Here is an 18,213-nt window from a genome sequence, read left to right as displayed (position 1 = left end):
CATAAAATTTTTTGTTAAATAATTTTTATTAAAAGTATTCTTATAATTTCTTTGAAATTAAATTTTAAATTAAAAAAAATTTTAGAAATACCGTAAAACATCTATAATAAAAACGAATAAGAAATGAGGTTTACCTAAAATCCTCATTTTTTTAATTGTTGATTTAAATAAAAAATATGGTGAGCTAAAAAAGAAGCAGAGAGGAATTATATTAAATAAATAAATAATGAAAAAATAAATATTTTACATGAATTCCATCTTGATAAGTAATAATTTAAGGAACTTAAAAGAATAAGACTAATATTATTTCTTACATAGTATCGAAATTTATTATTTATACTTTATAAGAATCATATGAAGTGATGATAAATTTTTCTCCAAAAGTAATTTAATAAAGCAAGTCTCCGTAAGTAGAGAAAGTAGTTGAAAGAAGATTTAGATTCTCATCTATAAAATTAATAGAGTCCTTAGATACAATAATTATTACTTTATAATAAATTAAAGCATTAAATCTAATTGGATAAGAGACAATTTATTTTTAAGATATAATTTCTCCCAAAAAATTAATTTTGAAAATATAATTTTGTGTTAAAAATATAATTGTTTCGCTTTCTAATTAAATAGAATATAAAATGTTCTATATCGTGCTATTTTTTTAAGATTAAAGTAAGGATATGTCATATTATCTTAAATTGATAAAATCGAAGAATGAGAGGACTAAATTATTCTAATCAACAAGGCAAATGATTTTCTTGTTTTCATTAAAATGTCTTTACTTAAAATCCTAATTTTTATGTAAGTTAAATTAAAAAATTGAATGAAATATATCTTTTACATATGTAAGATTTTATCTCCCTTAAAATTGAGTAATAAATTAACCCGTAATTTTGTAGCTAACTATAGATTTGTTTGAATAGCCATCAAAATTATAAATATATAAATTTTCTTCACTATCTTGAAAGAATATTCCATTTCTATAAGCTAAAGGTAGTATTAATTGATTAATGAATTCTTCTTCATTTTCTGGATCTTTTTGCATATCAACAACTACGATTGCTCCAAACATAAAGTTTAAAATTTTATTTTATGATAAACTAAAAGTAGGGCTGTAGGAATTTCTTAAACTAAATATGATACCTCCATTTTGCATATCTCTAAGTAATAAATTTGTACTAAAGCCATCTAGCTAATATTTTTTTCTTTCTGTGTCAAATATATTAAATGATACATATCCGTAAGTTATGTTAGGAAGCATTTAACTCTTACAGATTGTTTATTTATCAATTATATAATTATAGTCATCTATAAGAATGACAGACGCTAAGTTATTTTCATCTAATGTTAAAATAATCTAATTATTAATTATGAATATTTAATAAAAATTTTGAAAGAAAAAGTAATTGTTAGTAGCAAAAGTTCTTAAATCAATCTTAACAAGGATGTTGATTTCTAAATTCATTTTGAAAATTAATGAGCTTTCAACTATTAATTATTATTGAAAACAGGCTTATTAAATATTTAAATTTTATTAAAATTGCAATTCTTCACTAAGCTCAATTTGAGATTGTTAACTTTCTACTATATAATACAATTTCTAAATTTAATTGCAAAGAAACTGATTATTTGTTGCTAGTACAATTATTAAAAATTAATCAGAAGAAACAAATGTTGGATAATAGTTTTTTAAATCTATATTTTGTATAATAAATTCTTGGCAGAGAGATGTATAATTATTACTAAAAATTAAAATTCCATAATTAGCTTATCCCAATAAAACGTAAATATTAGCGTTTGCTCTTGTTAGTTAGTAATAAGGATTTTTAAGTTAGCAAACCTCTTTATCTTCAAAATAAAGTACTCCTTCGTAGGTATCTCCTTCAATATCAGACCAAATTTCTAAACAAATGAATAAACATTTTTTAAAGTTTCAATTTATTTAATTAAATAAAAAAAAATTACCTGTAGATTTATATATTAGAAGCTTTTAACTAAATTATTCAATTTAAATATAAATGCTTTGATCAAAGTTAAGCTTAATTGAATCTTATAAAGACCTGGTTGTAAAGTTGTTAAAGAGATTTTCGACTTCAAATAAAAGAATTTTTTATTCACTTAGTAAACATAAAAAATCAACTCCATTATTTGATATTAAGTCTAAAAATTATAATCCTCCTGTTTGTGATTAATTAAGAACTCTTCCTTAATTAAACTATTATGAATCCAAGTCAAGTGTTTGTATATAATTAAAGTATATACAAAAGTAATATCTTTCTAAATTTTTAAAGAATAAATTTTATTATCAATATTAAAATAAACTTAACGTTAAATTAGAAATAAATAAGTTGGGATATTTTTTTATCAAATTTTACTTTTATATTGCAAAAATTTTTGTTATTAATTTATTATTAGCAAAATCAAATTCGAATTGAAAATATTTTTTTAAAATAAAACTTATTTTATATTTGTTTGAATTATTAAATTTTTAATAAATATATACCCATAAAGATATCTTCATTTTTTAATTAACTTTTGGCTACAATAAACATGATTAATTAATTTTTTTAAAATCAAATTAAATTCACTAGGTTAAAAATGAATAAAAATTACTTTATGAAATCTTGCAAATGAGAGAATTATCTCTAGCTTAAAGAGTTTGAGGGATTTCGTATAGAAAGTTAATTATGGGAGATTAATATTTCCAAAATTTAATATTTCCTAAATTATCATATGTGATTAATACTTCTTGATTGTTAAGATCTATGTAAATGTCTGCAGATAATATTGTTTATTGAGAAATAATATCATATGTATGGCAAAAGTTACTGACTGATTAATAAATAGGACATTTATTAATTTCTTAGCATATATATGCTTGATCATTAATTGATTCTCCCAATCCACACAAGTAAGAACAGCTTGTTTCTTTTTATAATAGGTATTTATATTCTTGATTACAACTTGAGATACAAATTCCATTTTTTAAATCATATCCATCTAAGCATTATTCACATAATACTTAAGATGCGCATTTCTTGCATCCAATAATATCACAAGGCATACAAAGATTATTAAGTTAATAATTATCGCATTTTAAAATACAATTCTATTAATCTTCACTCAATAAGAATGGTTCTTTGCATACATTACAATTTCTTATTTCTTGATTTAAAGATAAGTTATTTGTAAAATTATCAAACTAGCAGCTAATGCAGTTTAATGGGCACTCAAAACATTAGTTTGAATAAACATCTAATACTTATCCTTCTACACATTAACCAGATTTGACAATTAATATTGAATTTGCTAAGATTTGTAAAATCAACAAATACTTCTACATACCAACTAACTTATTATTTAATTAATATTTTGTCTACTTTCTTAAAACAAATTACTTTTTTTTAAATTCTTATTTATTTCAGTTTGTTTTTGCAAAATTCTTTTTATTATATGTACATTAGTGTTTTTAAATAACTTTTAATTAATTTGCAATATATTTTTTATGCATCATTTATATTTAACATGCCACCATTTTTTAAAGTTAAATTTCATTTTTCTACATGACAATAGTGAGTCATTTTTATTTGTAAAATTAATTAATTTACATCTTGTAAGTAAAATACAACTAACGTATTTCATTTTTTTTATTTGATTTTAAAATCAATAATATTCTTATTTAAAAATAATTTATCAATTACTATGAATTTTTCAAATATATATTTCTAAATTTTACTTATTTAAAATAAATGAACAAAATAAATATTCATAAGTTAAAGTTTTGATATACTAAAAATGAATACAAATCTTATCAATGGATAACTCGCTTAAAATAATAAATGAAGATGTTTAACATTTTGAAGATCAGTATTAATTAGTAAAATATATAATATGACATTTTAAATTTAATATAAAATATTTTTTAGTGTCTAAACTATTTATTTATCATAAATCTTGAATAAATATAAATAGATAAAATTTATATAGAAATCTAAGAGTAATTTAAATTATAAATTACCACTTTTATTTTTAAATGAAAACCTTGGTAAAGTAAAAGACAATTGCTATATAAGATAGGGCCTTTGAAGTGGAAAATAATAATTTAAAAAAATATATTTTATTTCCAATATTTATCAATGATCAATAGTAAAGGAATTAATATAATAGTAATTTATTCCATGTAATTTAGAAAAATAAAAATATTTCTTAACATTTTCTTATTTATCAATCAATTTTTTAATAAGAAGTTATCTTCTTCTTTATATATCTAAGCAATTTAAAAAAAGTTATCAAAATAGTATTTTTAAAATATGAATCCGCTCTAAAAGACCATATAATCTATATGATGAAATTCTTTTATTTAATAAATAGCTTTATATAATTAAAATAAATTAAAAAATTAAAAATGATTAGATTTAATGTATAAAAATGTTTTAAAAAATTTTTAAAATAATTAAATTATTTTGTAAAATTATTTCAAAGTTTTTTATATTTATTTTAAATCATTTTTTTTAATGATTTAAATTTTTATTTTTTGTATTTATCAGAGGTTTGTCCTCAAAATATATCTACAGCTATAAATAAATCTACCTACAGTAAAAAATTTTATCCACAATTTTATTGTGAAGTATCTATTTAAAAAATAATTCAGCGCATCTTAAAGAAAATAAAAAAATAGTAAAGTTTTTTAGATAATTAATTTCTATATTAATTCAGATTTTTTGTATTTTTCATTTTATAAATGAAAGTAAGTAAATAGGAAGATTGCAGTAAAGTCATTAATATTTATTAATTGAGTAATAAATAATCTTTATTAATAAAGGTAGCTAATTATAAAATTTCACGTTATTAATTTATCTATTTAATTATTTTAAAGAATTCATTAAATTCAGAGTAAATATCTAAAAAAGTGATACTTTATTTTTTAAATTTATTCCAAGTAATTGCAATAAATATTATACATTTTTAGTTGATAATAAATACCAAACCCTATAAATATATTGAATTTTTGCATTTTTATAGAACATCAATCAATTATTAAAAGAGAAAGTAATACTAAATTTGGTATTTTTTACATTTTTATTTTTAATTTTTACTTCATTTATTTTATTAGCAATATTATTTTGTTAAATTACTTGATTTATTCTATTATAAGTAAATCTGATTTTTTATATCAATCAACAAAATTTAATATCTAAATATTAAATTTTATTTTAAAATATATTACTTAAATTAGCATTTTAAAAAAATATATAAATAAAATACTTTTAGTTTTCTTTATTTAAGCGAAATCAAAATTGATTTAAGATAATAATCAAATAAGAGAAACAAATAATCAAACAAAAGATGGAAAATTAAATTACCAATAGCAGTGCAAAGTTGCAGAATCATTCTGGAATATCAAAAAAGCTAAATGAAGTCTTGCCTGTGTATATGCAATTTGAGTTAAAGTATAGTAAAAAACCTGTGAAAATCGGTACTAATTTTTCATTTGAAAGAATAAATCAAATCATTTAAAAAAGATTTCCTAATGCAGCACAAGATTTGGTCACCCAATAAAAATTAGATAAAATATATGAAGGGATAGTTGAAATAATCAGAAGAGATAAGGAAACAGTTATGATTTTTAAAAATGTAGTTGATGTTGAAATAGTGAAGATGTATTTTAATCCTCATGAATTATAAGAAGCTAGTCTTATTGAAACAATTAATAAAATAGATATCATCATATTAATTTTTAAATAAGAATGAATAATTATTAACGAAAAAAACTTATATTTCTATATATTATTTTCATAGTTTGAGATATTAATAAAATTTTTTATTTGTATTTTTTTCGTTTTTTTTAAGCAATTTGGAAAAAAATCAAAAGATAAAAATTCGATTATAATCAATTTTTTTAAGCTCTAAATCTGAAGTTATCATATTATTATTATTAAAACAAACAAACAAACAAACAAAAATTTGTATATTTTTAATATCAAATCAAATCAAAACATTAAATCAAATAAATCAAATTTTCCTTAAAACTTAATATTTAAATAAACAAAAAATTGAAAGTATTTTTCCTTTTGATTCTAATAGCTATCATTCAATATATAAACAATATTTTTTCTAGAACTTCTTTAATTTTTTTTATTCTAGAGAAGTATTTTAATGAGAAGATTTAGATGATTTATATATAATTAATTTTTCAATCTTCTTATGAATGATTTTGGTGTTGATAAACAAATTGATTACTTTTGGAGTTTGGAAATTAGTGGCCAATTTATAAATTTCATAATAAATTTTATTAAATATATTTTCCCTTCCCCAATTCAACCGATTTTCTTTGGTTATCCATAAATAAATTTTTTAATAGAATATTATTAGGGATTATACAATTTGAAGAAAAATCTAAAGTTTCTGGGAATTACATGTTATAAGAATTAAAATAGTATTAAATATGTATAAAATAAAAAATTCAATCTGCTAAAATTTTAACTTTAAGTAATTTGTAAATATTTCGTATTTATAATTTAGTATGAAATTTATTAACAAGATCTGTAAATTAATTTTAGTTAATAAATTCAAGCTAATTATAATGATTCATTATTGATATCCACTTTGATTTAAATTATTAAATAGATTAATTAGATCATTTTTTTTAAATTAGTGAAATTAATTGATTGATACTAGAAAATATCTCTAACATAAAAAAAAATATTTTTTTAATATTTCAATGAATTTCATATTTATTTTTAAAATCAATATTATTTTACCATAGATTGCATTGAATAATAAATACTAACTAATTATTGTATTAAATCTTATTTTAATGCACTCAACAATTAAGCGAATACTAAAAGTCTGGATTTAATTAAAACTATATTTATAAGGAACATATAGGAAAAAATAGATACTCTCATAATCTATTATTTCATAAATTTACTATATTCAAATTTTTTAAAAGTGAATTTAATAGAAAGTGATTATTATTAGGCAGTGTGCAATCCATTTTTTAATTCATAGCTATATAATTAAAAATTTGCTATATTTAAGGTTTTTTCATATCCTTAAAAATGTTTATATTGCTTTGAAACTGTGAATTTTTATCGTTAATATAATAAACTTTTTTTCTAGAGAAAAAAATAATTCATATTTTAGGAAATTTAACTCGATTTATAGTAAAAGTAGCAATAAAAGTTATACTATAATTTAAATAATATAGAAAATGTAAAGATTATAAGAGAACATTGTAGCTAAATGTTGAAAACAAACCAATAGTTTGTTAATATTCTTAAAAATGTAAAATAGATAATGATTATTAAAATAGATGATTATTGATATGTTTAAATTGTAAAAAAAATCTATCCATCATTTGACTTAAATTTTGATCAAATAGTTCCTATTCTTAGGAATTAGGAAGATTATTTTTAAACTTTTAAAAATGTATAGTTTAGCTTTAGTAAAAAATCAGAAAGCTCTTTCATATTATTTTAAAGAATCAGCTTTCTCTATTTTTGTTTTAATTAGAGAAATTTTTTTGAGCTATTGCAAAATACAAAGAAAAAAAGAAAGAAAATTTAACTAATCTTTATTTTTTCCTCTTTAGAAAAAAATTCCAAAAAAAAACATTTTACATACTGAAGTAAAAAAGTTATTAATATTTAAATGTATTTAATTGAAAAAAAAAATTTAACCATTTAAAGTAGTTTTTTTTTATAATTAAAAAACAAACACAATCTTTGAAAACAATAGTATTTAGATTGGTCAAACTGATTAATGTCAATTCTATCTATTTAATAATAAGATTAATGATTATGGAAAAAAACTAATAGAGTTAGGCACAAAAATTAAATTTGAAAAATTAAAGCAAAAGAATTTAAAAAGATTTTGCTTTTCTCTATAAAGTTTTATTACTTGAATAAAGGTATGTAAAATTTAGGTACAAACAGCTGGCATAGTTAAATAAAAAAGTGAGTAGATTTCATCTTTAAACTACTTGTTGCATCATATTATTAAAAGTTAATTTAGTCAATAAGAGATAAATGATGCTTGTTGAAAGAATGCTCTCATTTTATTACATAAAAATGATTATTTTATGATAATTGTTATTAATCCTTTAAATAGAAAATAAGGAAAAGTCAATAAGATTATTAACAGTTTTTTGTTTAAGTAGGCAAAGCTTTATGTTTTAAAAATAAAATTTTTATTTCCATATAAAAATAAATTTATTTCTATTGTAAAAATCATAAAAAAAATATGATTTATTAGTTAATAATATCACTTTAAACATTCCTTATAAATTTATCTTAAGGCAAAGCACTGATTTTACTGATAGCACAATTAGAAAAAGGCTATCAATAAGTATTTACTTACTACTTTTATTTATGAATTTTATTCACTAAATATGAATGAATATAGTATTATATTTTAAAAATGTCTTTAAAGAAATATAAAATCTAAAAATTATTTTTATTTCCGAAAAATTTAAAAATAAGATAAATAAATATGTATAATAATCATTTATCAGGGTATTAACCAATATATAGTGTTGGAAAAAATGATTGGAAGTGAAAATGATAAATGAAATAACAATTTGGTAAAAACCAAATATATGGTTGTTCCCTGGTGTAAATAATAAATTTTATAGAAACAAAATACTTAATTTTTACTAAAAATCTTAAAAATTTAAAAGATAAATATTTTCTCTATTTAAGTTGAAAAAAGAGAATCAAAAAAGGGATTATTTGCTTTTTGCTTGCTAATAATTTCCGACTAATGCTGCTTACATTATAATTATTATGAATACGTCTATAATTATTTGTATCTTGAGTATCATTATTTATAAATACTTAACAGATTTTAATATTAAGATACTAGTAATTAAATCAATTATTATAATTAACAATTAAATAAAATTTATTAAGTGTTTTGGTTATTAAAATAAATTCAATACAAAATATTTTATTGCAATCAATAACCTTTTTAAAGAGATTTAGTTATTAATTGTAACAAATTGATTTTTTAAAATAATTATTTATATTCATATTTAATTGAGTATTATTACTGATTGATATTTAAAATTAAATAAAATACTTTTATTTTTAATTAATAAGGAAAATTATAAAATACTTTTTTTTAATTAATAAGAAAAATTAACACTTTAGATTGTTAAAAAAATAAAAACAAATAATTATCAAATTTAACACTTCCTCAAATGGAAATTTAAATTAAAAACAATAGATATTAATAACTCAATCATACTCAAATTTCAAAAAAATTAAATGAAATTTTGCCTGTATTCATATAATTAGAACTAAAGAAAAATAAAAAGCCTGTGGTGATAGGAAATAATTTTTCATTTGAAAAAATAAATGGATTCATCCAAAAGAAATTTCCTAATGCAATATTTGAAAAGATCACTTAGGAAAAAGTAGATTAAAGTTGTGAAGGAATAGTTAGTATAATAAGAATAGAATAAGAAACAGCAATGATCTTTAAAAATTTAGTTGATAGTGATATAGTAAAGATGTATTTTTATCCTTGTCATTTAAAAGAGGCTTACCTGATTAAAACTATAAATAAAATAAATATAATAATATTGACTTTTAATTAATAATGAATGAGTGGTTTATTTTAAAAAATTTATGTTTTTGTAAAAATATTTCATTAATAAATGAATTAATTTTAAAAACCATTTTACATTTAAATATTAATTTAGAAGTACTGTAACTATTCATTCATTAAGACCTAATTTTATGGAAAATAATTTATTGATATTAAGACTTGAAAATTATATTTGTTTGAATAATTAAATTTTTAATAAAATATATACCCTTGTAAAGATATATTCATTTTTTAATTAAATTTTGGCTACAATAAGCATGATTAATTAATTTCTTTAAAATCAAATTAAATTCACTAGGTTAAAAATGAATAAAAATTACTTTATGAAATCTTGCAAATGAGAGAATTATCTCTAGTTTAAAGAGTTTGAGGGATTTCGTATAGAAAGTTAATTATGGGAGATTAATATTTCCAAAATTTAATATTTCCTAAATTATCATATGTGATTAATACTTCTTGATTGTTAAAATCTATCTAAATGTCTTAGATAATATTGTTTATTGAGCAATAAGATCCTATGTATGGCAAAAGTTACTGACTGATTTGTAAATAGGACATTTATTGATTTCTTAGGATATATATATGCTTGATTATTAATTGATTCTCCAAATCCACACAAGTAAGAACAGCTTGTTTCTTTTTATAATAGGTATTTAAATCTAAAATAAGCAATTTTAAATAATATTCAATAAAATACTTTTATTTTATTTTTTTTTTAAATCTAAGCAAAATCAATAATTAATTTAAGAAAATAATAATAAAATAAAACAAAAAATCTAACAAGAGATGGAAAATTAAATTACCAATAACAGTGCTAAATTGCTGGATCATTCTGAAATATCAAAAAAACTAAATGAAATCTTACCTGTGTATATGCAATAAGAATTAAAGTATAATAAAAAACCTGTGAAATTTGGTACTAATTTTTCATTTGAAAGAATAAATCAATTCATCTAAAAAAGATTTCAAAATGCGGCATAAGATTTGATTACCCAATAAAAATTAGATAAAATATATGAAGGGATAGTTGACATAGTAAGAGGAGAAAAGTAAACAGCTATGGTTTTTAAAAATGTAGTTGATGTTGAATTTGTCAAGATGTACTTTAATCCTCATGAATTATAAGAAGCTGGTCTTATTTAAACAATTAATAAAATAGATATCATCATATTAATTTTTTAATAAGAATGAATAATTATTAACGAAAAAAACTTATATTTCTATATATTATTTTCATATTTTGAGATATTATTAAATTTTTTTATTTGTATTAAATTCATTTTTTTTAGCAATTTGAGAAAATATCAAAAAATAATAATTCAATTATTTTTAAGCAGTTAATATGAAGTTATCATATTATTATTTTTAAAAGAAACAAACTAAAATGTGTTTATTTTGAATATCTTATCTAAAAATTGAATAAAATAAATAAAATTTTCCTTAAAACTTAATATGAAACTCAACTTAAAATTGAAAGTATTTTTTCTGTGATCCTGATTGCATATCATTCGAAAGGATAATACAATATTTTTTATAGAACTTTTTTATTCAAGGGAAATATCTTAATTAGAAGAGGATTTATAGTTTTTCAATATTGTAATGAATCTTTTTGAAATTAATAAACAAATGATTATTATTTGAGTTTGAAGATTAGTGATCAAATTATAGCTTTCATAATTAATTTAATAGGGGCTTTTTATTGAATATATTTTTTGCCTCAATTAAAAAGATTTTCTTATTTTTATTAGAAAGTAAATATTTTAATAGAATATAATTAGGGATAATACAATATGAATAAAAATCTAAAGTTTCTGGTTTTGTTTACATTTATAAGAATTAAAATAAGTATTAAATATGTATAAAATAAAAAACTTAATCTTTTGAATTTATAACTTTATGCAATTTACATAAATTTTGTGTTTGTAATTATTATGATATTTATAAAAAATCTGTAAATTTATTTTTACAATTTCATTGTTTAAATTTATATATTAGTAAATAAATTCAAGCTAATTATAATGATTCAATAATTATATCTACTTGAATTTCAATTACTACATAAATAAATTAGAAAAAAAATTTTAATTAAGTGATACTAGAAAATATCTCCAACATAAAAAAATATTTTTATAAAATTTAAATGAATGACTTATTTATTTTTAAAATCAATAATTTTACCATAGATTGCATTGAATAATAAATACTAACTAATTATTTTATTGAATCTAATTCTAAAATACTTAACAGTTAATTAAGCTAATACCAAAAACCTGAATTTAATTAAAACTTTATAAGGATAAATTAGGAAAAAAATTGATACTCTGAGAATCTATTATTTCATTTATTTATTAATTACAAATTTTTTTAGTGAATTTGATAGAAAGTCATTATTATTAGGCAGTGTACAATCCATTTTTTTAATTCATAGCTATTAAATTAAAAATTTGCTATATTTAAGGTTTTTTTATATCCTTAAAAATGTTTATATTGCTTTGAAACAGTAAACTTTTATCGTTTACATAATATGCTTTTTTTTTATAGAGCATAAAAACAAATATTTAATATTTTAGGAAATTTAGCTCGATTTATATTATAAGTAATAATAAAAGTTATATAGTAATTTAAATTATATAGAAAATGTAAAGATTTTAAGAGAAAATCTTTGCTAAATGTTGAAAACAAGTCAATAATGTGTTAATTTTTTAAAAAATCTAAAATAGATAATGAATATTAATAGAGATGATTATTCATATGTTTAAATTGAAAAAAAAAAATCTTTCCATCATTTGACATAAATCTTGTAGTAAGTAGTTTCTGCTTCTTTTCTTAGGAGGAAGATTATTTTTAAACTTTTAAAAATGTAAAGTTTCATTTTAGTAAGAAATCTCTTTCATATTATTTTTAAAAATCAGCTTTCTCTATTTTTGTAATAATTAGAGAAAATTTTTGAGCGAAAAGCAATATTCAATGCATAAAAAAAATTTAACTAATCTTTATTTTTTCTTCTTTGAAAAAAAGTTGCAAAAAATATTTTAAAAACTGAAGTAAAAAAATTGTTAATATTTAAAATAAATTTAATTGAGATAAAAATATTTAACCATATAAAGTAGTTTTTTTATAATTAAAAAAAATAAGCACTGTCTTTGAAAATTATAGTTTTTATATTAGGTCAAACAAATTTCTGTAAATTCTAAGCTATTTAATGATAAGTATAATGGTTATAGATAAAAAGTTACAAGAGTTAGGCACAAAAATTATATTTGAAAAATTAAAGCAAAAGATTTTGTTTATCTCCATAAAATTTTATTACTTGAATAAAAATATGTAAAATTAAGAAACAACAAATAGTTTAGTTAAATCAAAAAGTGATGGATTTCATCTTTAAACCTACTTTTAGTATCATAGTTTTAAAATATAATTTAGTCAATAAGATTTAAATGATATTTGTTGAAAGAATGCTCTCATTTTATTGAATAAAAAAATTTTTTTTATGATAATTATTATTAATTTTTTGTTATATAAAATAGAAAATAAGGTAAATTAAATAAGATTATTAACAGTTTTTTGTTTACATATAAAAAGTTTTATGTTTTAAAAATAACATTTTTATTTCCAAATAAAAATAAATTTATTTCTATCTTAAAAATCATAAAAAAAATATGATTTATTAGTTAATAATATCGCTTAAAATCTTCCTTATGAATTTATTTTAAGGTAAAGCACTGATTTTACGAATACAAACACAATTAGAAAAAGACTATCAACATGCATTTATTTTCTATTTTTATTATTAGAAATTTATTATTAAATATGAATGAATTTAGTAATAATATATTTTAAAAACCTAATAAAATGCTAAAGTAATTTAAAATCTAAAAATTATTTTTGTTTCCTAATAATTTAAAAATAAGATAAAATAGTCTAATCACCATTTATCAGGGTATAGGGTCTGACCCAATATACTTTTTTTCAAAATGACAGAGTGCTGATGATAAATAAAAAAATATTCGGTAAAAACTAAATATTTGGCGGTTCCCTGGTGCAAATAATAAAAATAATAGAAACAATTTATTGATCTCTAATTTAGCTTATTTTAGAGAAAAAAAATATGGTTTTTAGTTCTAATAATTTCTGATTATAGTTGTGTTATAATTAATATTAAAACACCACAATAAATTTTTGTATCTTTAATATGATTACTAATTTTAATAAAATATGTTAAGTATTTAAGTAAATAAAATAAATTCAATACAAAGATTTATTTTTTATTACAAACAAACTTATTTATAGAGATTTAGTTATTAATGGTAATAAATTGAGACTTAAAATAGTTATTTATTTTCTTATTTTATTGAGTATTATTGATTTATAACAATATTATTTTAAAAAGTTTGTATAATTGAATTTTTAAATATATAAATTTATAAATTTTTCAAAAATATTTCTTTAAGAATTTTAAAGATTTTAGTTAGTAATCTAAATTATATTAATTTATGTAAGTAGAAAGTGGTGAACATTTCGTATTTTTTCATATTTTGATTGACATAAATAGATAAACAATTTTTATAAAATTAAGGATCTTAATTAAGATAAAATATGGAGGTTTGATAGATACTCCATACTTTTAATATTTGTAAAATTATTCATATTTGACATTGATAAGAGCATATGAATAAAAATATTGTTTAAAATACATTATTTCTTATTTCTGTTTTAGATATTAATTACTAGAAAATAAAATAAAATAAAATACTATTAATTTGTATTAAATAAGAAAATTAAATAAAATACTTTTAATTTGCTTTAATAAGGAAAATTCACATTTTAAGATAATTAAAAACATAAAAACAAATAATTATCAATTTTACACTCTATCAAATAGAAACTTAAAATAATAGCAATAAAAATTAATCAATAAATCTTACTCAAATTTTAAAATAATTAAATGAAATTTTGCCAGTATACATATAATTAGAATTAAAGAAAAATAAAAAGCCAGTTGTGATAGCAAATAACTTTAAATTTCAAAAAATAAATGATAATATTCACAGAGCAGTTATCTCACATAATTTATTCTAAAATATTCTATTCAAAGAATCAATAAAAAATTTAGAATATCAGAATATTAAAGTAAATGATATTTACTATTGAAAAAAAAATGAATTTTATATTAAAATAATAAAGGATGTAAGAGTAAATTATTTCAATATAGATTTATTTTATAACATGACTTTAAACTATTTACAAAAGTTTTAAGAAAATCATCAAAATAATGAGAAGAAATTAAAATTAAATATTTTACAACAAAATAAGCAAATATTTCTTTATTATTAATGCTTTCTTTAAAACAAAACTCGATCTATATCAAGGAAAATAGTTATTGTTTTGTATCTTGTAATTGTGAATTTAAAATAAAAGATGTCAGTCAATTCATAAAATTAAATAATCTATTTGCAAAAAAATGTGAATAGAAAGAATTTTATTAAATTAGATTCTTTCTTCTTTCTATTAGAAAAGTATGTGAAATTCGTAATTTATTCAAATAAAGTTACAGTTTAATTGATTAATATATCCACATAAAATATTTGTAGTTTTTTTTGTTAGAAAATCAATCAAATAAGATATCTAATTTTAATTAATAAATCACTCATATATGATAAAATATTCAATAATAATATTGTATTTATCAGTGATTGATTAATTATCCTTACAAAATGTTAAAAGCTATGTTCAACTAGACTAAGAATTAAATAAAATGAATAATTTGAAGAGTTTTGAATAAAATTATTTATTTTTTAAACAGTAGATCATTTTTAGAAGTGTAAGATCAAATAGTTATAGTAAAAATTAAAAATATAAGCAGCAGATTGATAGATGATCTGAAATATTGGATAAAAATGAATTAGGATAATTTAATATGGGATTTTTTGAATTGTTAATGATGAAATCAATTACGTCATAATAAATATTTTGGAGATGCTTTCTATTAGAAAAGTATGTGAAATTCGTAATTTATTCAAATAAAGTTACAGTTTAATTGATTAATATATCCACATAAAATATTATAACCTGTAGTTTGTTTGTTAGAAAATCAATCAAATAAGATATCTAATTTTAATTAATAAATCACTCATATATGATAAAATATTCAATAATAATATTGTATTTATCAGTGATTGATTAATTATCCTTACAAAATGTTAAAAGCTATGTTCAACTAGACTAAGAATTAAATAAAATGAATAATTTGAAGAGTTTTGAATAAAAATATTTATTTTTTAAACAGTAGATCATTTTTAGAAGTGTAAGATCAAATAGTTATAGTAAAAATTAAAAATATAAGCAGCAGATTGATAGATGATTTGAAATATTGGATAAAAAATGAATTAGGATAATTTAATATGGGATTTTTTGAATTGTTAATGATGAAATCAATTACGTCATAATAAATATTTTGAAGATGAATAAAATTCTGTATTTTTTATTTTGGTATTATTTAAGTATTTTTAGATTAATTAGAGTAATTTACTTGATATTACAGTAATAACAATTAAAAGAAATTTAAATAGAACTATTTATTAATACTATCTCTTAACTAATACATCACACATATCCTTACATATTTTCGTATGATATTTTTCATATCTTTATTTAATTACCACATATTCATATTACTAAAAGAATAATTAAAAGAGTGGTAAAAAACTGAAATTCTTATTTTGTGGCAATTTTTTGAATTTTAAAATCAAAATCATTCTGATTTTATTTTTCTTATTTTTCTTTCTTGATTATCTATTATTCTATTTGGATGTTCGTTCAAAATTAAAAAAGGAAGATTTTAGTAAGGATATTAAAATCTTCATTAATAGGTTAAGATATTTACTTTTTCATGATTTTATATGAGAAGGATGTATAACAAAATTCTATTACTAAGTTATTTTAGCATTTATATTAAAAATATAATAAATTAAAATTTGTTTTATATAAAATCCTTTTTATTAATCTAATTGATTATTCTAAAAATGGCGCTTAGTAAAAAATTTAATGCCGTTTTTAATTCTACCAATCTATTTTTTTTAAAATATCTATTGTAATTATTAATCATATTTTTTAACTCTATAAAGTGTAAAAAAACAGTTATTTATCTTTTGATTTAAGATTGGAGATTTTCAATAAAATATTTTTAGTTATTTGATATAGAATCAAAAGAAGATTAATCAAAAGAAAAATTAAATAAAAGTAATAATAGAATCATTAAAAAAAACCAAAAAAAATGGAAAGTAAAAATCTTAGTAATAAATTTAATAAAAATCAAATTACATAACTTTTAAATGAAACTCTGCCTGTATATATGCAATTTGAATTAAAGTATAACAGAAAGCCAGTTACGGTAGGTACTAATTTCACATTTGACAAAGTAAACTAAAAAATCTAGTAACGATTTCCTACCATTAAAATTAAAGTAGACTTGATTACTTAAAAAAAGTTGGATAAAATTTATGAAGGAATAGTTGAAATAATAAAATCAGGTAAAGAAACTGCTATGATATTTAAAAATGTCGTTGATGTTGAATTTGTTAAAATCTATTTTCATCCTTATGATTTAAAGGAAGCTAGCCTGATTCAGACAAAAAATAATATAAATATAATAATGCTTGTTTTCAATTAAGAATGACAAAAAAATATTAGTAACAACCTATTTCATATAAAAAATATAGTTAACTATTATATTTAAAAATTAATTTAAATAAGTGTATTTAAAATTTTTTGTATATTTATAACTATATATAGATTTTTTAATAATTTTAACAGCTTTTTATAAGCTAATGTATCATATAAGTACTTTTATTTTCAAATAATATATTGATTGATATTTTTAAATTGAGAATTTAAATTTTCTATTATAATTAGTAAAAAAATGGTAAAAATAAGAATTATAATTTAAATTTATTCTTATTGACAGTTGTGATTTTATCAAATTATAATATTTGAAATTAAATTGAATTTTGTTATAAAATTTCAAATTTCAAATACTACCGTTAATATATGTATGATAATGTGATCGATTTATCGATAAAAAGGTTCTTAAAAAAGTTAATTTGAATTTAATTTATAATTATATATGGGGTAAGATTTTGAGATAATTAAATACCATTTTTCTATGGTTTGGTAACTTTAAAAACTCATTAACTTTTAAAATGAATTACAAAGAATATAAATTAAATAAATAAATACATTTTAACACTTAAGAAAAATAAAAGGTAAAAATAAAAAAATAGAATATATTTAATTATATTATTATATATTAATAGATTTAGAAAAATGTTTGTGCCTTTGATCTTTGCCGTATCTCTTTGGACTCTTGCTTATAAATATTTGGTAAAGTTGAACTATAACTTACAAATAGTGTTTTCTATACTATCTATGGTTCATTGGTTAATAGCTTTTATCTATTTTGAGACTATTGTATCCTTTAATCTTGATCATGATGTTAAATATAAAATATTTGGAAATAACTTGACTGAAATATAGCTTTATTTCCATGTCCTTACTTGCAGTTTCTTTGGCTTTGATTTAGTAGCTAGACAAATAAAAAAGGAACTTAAT

At 18.6% G+C, this 18,213-nt stretch overlaps 5 protein-coding genes across 5 annotated transcripts; 4 read left to right on the top strand and 1 right to left on the bottom strand. All coding sequences in view use genetic code 6, as the record gives it.

Moving 5' to 3' along the window:
- Positions 1–758: 758 nt before the first annotated feature.
- On the bottom strand, positions 759–3,337 carry TTHERM_00580410 (hypothetical protein; the record flags this gene model as incomplete). Its single annotated transcript, XM_001022943.2, has 5 exons — positions 759–784; positions 880–1,351; positions 1,835–1,896; positions 1,960–2,271; positions 2,608–3,337. 5 exons carry the CDS (start codon positions 3,335–3,337, stop codon positions 759–761), a joined length of 1,602 nt encoding a protein of 533 aa, XP_001022943.2.
- Positions 3,338–5,340: 2,003 nt separating this feature from the next.
- TTHERM_00580400 (hypothetical protein) lies at positions 5,341–5,745 on the top strand (the record flags this gene model as incomplete). The annotated part of the gene is made up of 1 exon (XM_001022942.1): positions 5,341–5,745. The coding sequence occupies one exon, from the start codon at positions 5,341–5,343 to the stop codon at positions 5,743–5,745; it is 405 nt and encodes a 134-aa protein (XP_001022942.1).
- A 4,647-nt stretch (positions 5,746–10,392) lies between these two features.
- Positions 10,393–10,797, top strand: TTHERM_00580380 (hypothetical protein; the record flags this gene model as incomplete). The annotated part of the gene is made up of 1 exon (XM_001022940.1): positions 10,393–10,797. The coding sequence occupies one exon, from the start codon at positions 10,393–10,395 to the stop codon at positions 10,795–10,797; it is 405 nt and encodes a 134-aa protein (XP_001022940.1).
- A 6,082-nt stretch (positions 10,798–16,879) lies between these two features.
- Positions 16,880–17,281, top strand: TTHERM_00580370 (hypothetical protein; the record flags this gene model as incomplete). The annotated part of the gene is made up of 1 exon (XM_001022939.1): positions 16,880–17,281. One exon carries the CDS (start codon positions 16,880–16,882, stop codon positions 17,279–17,281), a length of 402 nt encoding a protein of 133 aa, XP_001022939.1.
- Positions 17,282–17,804: 523 nt separating this feature from the next.
- TTHERM_000580369 (hypothetical protein) lies at positions 17,805–18,065 on the top strand (the record flags this gene model as incomplete). The annotated part of the gene is made up of 2 exons (XM_012799506.1): positions 17,805–17,867; positions 17,919–18,065. 2 exons carry the CDS (start codon positions 17,805–17,807, stop codon positions 18,063–18,065), a joined length of 210 nt encoding a protein of 69 aa, XP_012654960.1.
- Positions 18,066–18,213: the final 148 nt, after the last annotated feature.

This window comes from Tetrahymena thermophila (assembly GCF_000189635.1).
Source record: "Tetrahymena thermophila SB210 genomic scaffold scf_8254464, whole genome shotgun sequence".
NCBI lineage: Eukaryota > Ciliophora > Oligohymenophorea > Hymenostomatida > Tetrahymenidae > Tetrahymena > Tetrahymena thermophila.
Note: the sequence above shows the minus strand (reverse complement) of the source record. Positions and strands in the feature narration are given on the sequence as shown.